Genomic DNA, 6,849 nt, shown 5'->3' on the forward strand with positions numbered 1-6,849 from the left:
CGGGGGAGGACCAAACTAATACACAGCAGAAAAAAAAGTACAGATGGAGGAAAAAGGCATACACATTTCCAGACGTTTCTTTTAAAGGTGAATTTTCAACTCCACCAGATGAAATCCCGACACCATTGCAGTATTTTAAATTATTTTTAAACGATGATTGCATGGCGTACATAGCAGAGCAAACGAACTGTTATGCTCTGGCTAAAGATGGAAAAGTTGTTGGTACATCGGCAAAGGAAATAGAACAGTTCTTTGGAATATTGCTATTTACAGGAATTTTTCCCTGCAGAGCATATACCACATACTGGTCCAATTTTTCTCGCTTTCCTTTGATAGCGGACATAATGTCAAGAAATCGCTTTCAAGATCATCTCAGATATATTCACTTCAATAATAATGCCGAAATGAAGGCCCGTGACCACCCAGACTACGATCCACTTTTTAAAGTGTCCCCTCTTTTGAAAAGACTGCGTGATGCCATGTCACAGCTTGAGCCTGAAGAGCGCCACTCTGTTGATGAACAGATGATCCCTTTCAAAGGGCGTTCTGGGATCAAACAATATATAAAAAATAAGCCTCATCGTTGGGGCTTCAAGGTATTTGCAAGAGCAGGCATGTCTGGTATGATTTACGATTTCATGGTTTATACTGGCAAAGCTATGAAGTTGCCTGGAAACCTAGGCGTTGCTGGAAATGTTGTCATGAGACTTGTAAACAATCTTCCAGAAGACAAGAACTTCAAAGTGTATTTTGATAACTGGTTCAGTTCGGTTGATCTTGTATGTCTACTCAAACAGCAAAATATATGGTCAGTTGGCACCATCCGATCAAACAGACTGAAAGGATGCACACTAAAGACTGATAAAGAACTGAAACAGCACGGACGTGGAAGCCTGGACTACAAATGTGAAGATACTGAAGGAGTTAGCATTGTGAAGTGGTGCGACAACAAAGCTGTCCACTTGATTTCGACGTACTGCAGCATTGATCCAGCAGACAAGTGCAAGCGCTGGAGTGTTGCTGAGAAGAAAAGGATCGATGTGGAGAGGCCATACGTTGTGAAAGAATATAACCAGCACATGGGAGGAGTAGGCCTGTGCGACATGATGCTGGAATTATATCGCACAGACATCCGGAGCAAAAAATGGTACATGCGCATTGTGTATTATTGTTTAGATGTAGCAGTGCTAAATGCGTGGCTGTTATATCGTAGACATTTGGCTCAGAACAACCAGCCAAGGTATCTTCCATTAAAAGATTTCCGTAGCAGTATCGCTTCTGCTCTAACTTTGGCAGGAAAGCAAAAGATAAAGAAACGTGGTAGACCATCTCTGAATGATGAAAGTAGATGCTCTTCAAAAAAGACCAAGAAAGCCCTGCCAGTTACAGATGTGCGGTATGATGGTTTGCACCACTGGCCTCATCATATTGCAAAAAGAATGCGTTGCAGATATTGCCCATCTGGCTACACCCGGGTGCAATGCAGCAAATGCCTCGTAGGACTATGCTTGAATGAACGCAACAACTGCTTTATGGCCTTTCACACCAAGTGATTTTGGCCAGCAGAGAGTACGTTTTGAAAGGCAATAACTTGTTCTTTTCTGTTTTATGACAGCCAATTTGCGGCGCCAGTTATATGTATTTTGGTTTTTTTAACATGTACTAAACGATAACATTACAATTGTGTTAAGAAATTATGAAGTGTTTTGTGAAAGATTACAGATATCCATACCATTTCTTACCAATGTTGCCATTTAGCAACATTACGCTGTTGCCAAGGCAACCAAAATTTCCGAATTTTTTCTTTAGTTTTGGTACAAGGAAAACAAAAGTAACCCATGGCCTAAATTTCAGAATTTTTGAAGTAAGGGAAAATAATTCGGGAAGGAAAGGGTTAATAACAATATTACCAACAAAGCTAATATTCCACATAAAGGTAAACCACGTATGAAAGGAAGAATCGTAAGATATTGTGCTCTTTTCCGACGTCTTGATAATTTTTTTTATTGCGCTTTCCTAAGGGAGCAAAACACTGCAGACTCCATAACTGTGTCAGCTGCAATTCATTTGCTGTTTTTCGTTGATAAAACATGAAGCTAGAGCCTCCTACTTTCAACTTTCCTCGAGAATGTGTAGAATGTCATCAAACTAACTTGCTTTTGTTTTAAAGTCATCTTCAGTACTGACTTTGGCAAGCTTTGCAGTTGACGAAGGCACGGACCTTAGAGGAAGGTATGAGAAATAATATCTAGGTGGCACGACACGAAAAGCAAAGCGCTGGCCGGAACAGTCACCGGCAGCAAAGTGACGAGCCGTCAGGGGGTCCATCGGACTGAACGAGACATGCGGACGCGGATGATACTTACAATGACATCCTTTACGACTGTGGTTCGATACACGACAGGACTGCTGGTGCATACGGGACGTAAAGCTTTTCGCACTGCTTTAGATTGATTTGAAGAAAAAAGAAGAGCCAAAGCTCAGGTTTACTTACTTTATTCAAATAGAATACCGACAAGGTGCTGCCGCAGTCTTTTAAACCGTTTCTCAATTTTTGCTCTTGTTTCATTCAGTATACCCGCTAAAACATGCTAGGTTTATTTAATTGGACCGCCACTAGGGGACAGCACTTTTGCTGGCTAATGGGTTTTAATAACAATATTACCAAAAAGCTAATATTCCACATAAAGGTAAACCACGTATGAAAGGAAGAATCGTAAGATATTGTGCTCTTTCGAACGTCTTGATGGTTTTTTTTATTGCGCTTTCCTATGGGAGCAAAACACTGCAGACTCCATAACTGTGTCAGCTGCAATTTAGTTGCTGTTTTTCGTTGAGAAAACATGAAGCCAGAGCCTCCTACTTTCAACTTACCTCGAGAATGTGTAGAATGTCATCAAACTAACTTGCTTTTGTTTTAAAGTCATCTTCAGTACTGACTTTGGCAAGCTTTGCAGTTGACGACGGCACGGAGCTTAGAGGAAGTTATGGGAAATAATATCTAGGTGGAAAGACACGAAAAGCAAAGCGCTGGCCGGAACAGTCACCGGCAGCAAAGTGTCGAGCCGTCAGAGGGTCCATCGGACTGAACGAGACATGCGGACGCGGATGATACTTACAATGACATCCTTAACGACTGGGGTTCGATACACGACAAGACTGCTGGTGCATACGGGACGTAAATCTTTTCGCACTCCTTTAGATTGATTTGAAGATAAAAGAAGAGCCAAAGCTCAGATTGACTTACATTATTCAAATAGAATACCGACAAGGTGCTGCCGCAGCCTTTTATAACGTTTGTCATTTTTTGCTCTTGTTTCATTCAGCATACCCGCTATAACATGCTAGGTTTGTTTAATGGGACTGCCACTAGGGGACAGCACTTTTGCTGGCTAATGGGTTTTAATAACAATATTACCAACAAAGCTAATATTCCACATAGAGGTAAACCACGAATGAAAGGAAGAATCGTAAGATATTGTGCTCTTTTTCGACGTCTTGATAATTTTTTTTATTGCGCTTTCCTAAGGGAGCAAAACACTGCAGACTCCATAACTGTGTCAGCTGCAATTTAGTTGCTGTTTTTCGTTGAGAAAACATGAAGCCAGAGCCTCCTACTTTCAACTTACCTTGAGAATGTGTAGAATGTCATCAAACTAACTTGCTTTGGTTTTAAAGTCATCTTCAGTACTGACTTTGGCAATCTTTGCAGTTGACGACGGCACGGAGCTTAGAGGAAGGTATGGGAAATAAAATCTAGGTGGCACGACACGAAAAGCAAAGCGCTGGCCGGAACAGTCACCGGCAGCAAAGTGACGAGCCGTCAGGGGGTCCAGCGGACTGAACGAGAAATGCGGACGCGGATGATACTCACAATGACATCCTTAACGACTGGGGTTCGATACACGACAAGACTGCTGGTGCATACGGGACGTAAAGCTTTTCCCACTGCTTTAGATTGATTTGAAGAAAAAAGAAAGTGCAAAGCTCAGATTGACTTACCTTACTCAAATAGAATACCGACAAGGTGCTGCCGCAGTCTTTTATAACGTTTGTCATTTTTTGCTCTTGTTTCATTCAGCATACCCGCTATAACATGCTAGGTTTATTTAATGGGACCGCCACTAGGGGACAGAACTTTTGCTGGCTAATGGGTTTTAATAACAATATTACCAACAAAACTAATATTCCACATAAAGGTAAACCACGTATGAAAGGAAGAATCGTAAGATATTGTGCTCTTTTCCCACGTCTTGATAATTTTTTTTATTGCGCTTTCCTAAGGGAGCAAAACACTGCAGACTCCATAACTGTGTCAGCTGCAATTTAGTTGCTGTTTTTCGTTGAGAAAACATGAAGCCAGAGCCTCCTACTTTCAACTTACCTCGAGAATATGTAGAATGTCATCAAACTAACTTGCTTTTGTTTTAAAGTCATCTTCAGTACTGACTTTGGCAAGCTTTGCAGTTGACGACGGCACGGAGCTTAGAGGAAGTTATGGGAAATAATATCTAGGTGGAAAGACACGAAAAGCAAAGCGCTGGCCGGAACAGTCACCGGCAGCAAAGTGTCGAGCCGTCAGAGGGTCCATCGGACTGAACGAGACATGCGGACGCGGATGATACTTACAATGACATCCTTAACGACTGGGGTTCGATACACGACAAGACTGCTGGTGCATACGGGACGTAAAGCTTTTCGCACTGCTTTAGATTGATTTGAAGATAAAAGAAGAGCCAATTGGTTTGTTTATTTGCACGCTAATTCTTAACACGCAAATAATGAAAAAAACAAACAAAAAATACACGGAGCAAAATATGAAAACACACGAAAAACAATTATTTGAACAGTATAGCTTTTCGGTTCATGATTTTCAAATTGATACCAAAGGTGACCCACCTTCACTTTTTATAATCACACATAGCAACATGATCGCAATCAATTACGAAAAACACCATTTGTTTATGTGCCATGCGGCAATGCTTGACAAAATATATACATAGTCGAAAAAACTTTAAAGGCACGAGCATAGCGATGTAAAGACAATATACAGCACAAATTGAACTACGATTGAGTTTACAAGATTACGGTGGCATTAAATCATTCAATTTAAAAGCGGGGTCCAAACGCAATTCGAGCCTCCCACCTTCTACCATTTGATTTATTCTGTATTTAAAGGCCCGGTCTATGCTTGTCACCAATTTGTCAAGGGGTGGAGGAGATTTGTTCTCATATATAAATTTGTTCCTACTTTTCCATAATTGGTGTTTAACCATGGTGATTAATGTGCTCAAAGTCTGGTCCGTTATTTCGTTTTCGATCCGTTTAAAGTTAAAACTTTCCAAGTCTTCGACTTTTGTCATAGCCGGGTTGAGGTTGGCGAATTTTTGCGCAAACATTTTTACTGTAACCCAAAGTCGCTTTATCTTTTCGCATTTTCGGAAAGTGTGGTAGTCGGTATCTGGACCAATGCCGCAAAATGCGCACGATGTATCAGAGTTAATTTGGAAAATACCGCATTTTCCCCTAAAGGGTAGTAGATTCCACGCGCATCTGTAGTTGAAGGTTTTCAAATAATTTGGTAAAAACGGGTTATGAATCCTAGTCCATTTAACTCGGTTTTTTTCACTCGACTGCGTTTCTGGAGTGCTTTCTTTGATTATTCGTCTATACGTGTTTCCTAATTTTGGACTGGCTAAATCAACTTTACTTAGTTTGTATTTTTCAACAATTTCCCGGATTTTCCAATAATAGGGACTTGGTTGTGCGATGTGCGGGATATTGTTTAGTTTTTGAACATCAAGTACATTAGCTAAAACGTGTCCTAATTGGTACTCCACATATCTATCATGTGTTGACATTGGTTCGTTCATTACCCTGCCGAGGCAATACTTTTGTATAGATTTGACATAAGTCAGATCGGCGTAGACTTGTATGTTTGGCATTCGGTAGCCGCCTTCTAACTTATTGCGTTGTAAAATATCGATGGAAACAACTCTTTCTTTGCCTTGCACGTATTGCAGAACATGATTATTTAATTTCCCAATTATATCTCGATCTGGAGGGTATGTTTTGGCAACCTGAGTAATTACTGGCAGGATTTTTGATTTTAATAAAACTGCTTTAGCTTCATAGGTGGCATAGTTTGTGCTCAAACTTTTTAGTTGCTCTTTTACCCTTGGAATTAAGTTTTCCCATTGTTGGCGTTCTATAACGTTTCCGATTTCATATCCCAATAACTCTATACTTGTGTTTGTCCAGGATAGTTTGGGCAAGAGTGGGTTGTCTACCGGCTGATTCACAGCTAATCCTTTGGTTTTAGCTTCATTTAAGGTTAAGCCAGATGCCTTTGAAAATCTGTCGACTAAATCGAGCGCGAGATGGATATCAGCAGGGTTTTTAAGACACAACGTTGTGTCGTCAGCGTAATTTACGCATTTTACTTCTTTTCTGTCGCTTAACTGAGGACCTTTGATATATCCAGTCTCATTGAGCTTAGACATTAAAGGCTCTACCGCTATTAAAAACAAGTGCAGGCTTAAGGGGTCTCCTTGTCTCACGCCTCGGTTCAATTTAAAATCTTTTGACAGGTGTCCGTTTAAAATTATTTTCGCGACGCTATCGCTATACAGATCTCTTATGCATGCACATAGTGTTTCTGGGAACCGCATTTCAGTCAAAACTCTCATTAACCAATTATGTTCTATTGAATCGAAGGCTTTTTTAAAATCAAGGGATAAAAAATACAGGTTTTGCATTTTTCTTTTCGCATTTTCATGTAAATCTCTTAAAAGGATCGTGGCTTCTGATAATTGTTTACCTTTTGTGGCGTACTGATGCTCATGTATC

General features: G+C 40.5%; 1 protein-coding gene across 1 annotated transcript; it reads right to left on the bottom strand.

The window, feature by feature from the left end:
- Positions 1-5,084: 5,084 nt before the first annotated feature.
- Positions 5,085-6,503, bottom strand: LOC143471367 (uncharacterized). The gene has a single exon (XM_076969828.1). The coding sequence runs from the start codon at positions 6,501-6,503 to the stop codon at positions 5,085-5,087; it is 1,419 nt and encodes a 472-aa protein (XP_076825943.1).
- Positions 6,504-6,849: the final 346 nt, after the last annotated feature.

The sequence above is a fragment of the Clavelina lepadiformis genome, chromosome 9, assembly GCF_947623445.1.
Source record: "Clavelina lepadiformis chromosome 9, kaClaLepa1.1, whole genome shotgun sequence".
Lineage (NCBI taxonomy): Eukaryota > Metazoa > Chordata > Ascidiacea > Aplousobranchia > Clavelinidae > Clavelina > Clavelina lepadiformis.

Excerpts from the sequence above, each read along its gene's own strand:
- LOC143471367 (XM_076969828.1), bottom strand. The coding sequence starts at position 6,503 with ATGTCTAAGCTCAATGAGACTGGATATATCAAAGGTCCTCAGTTAAGC.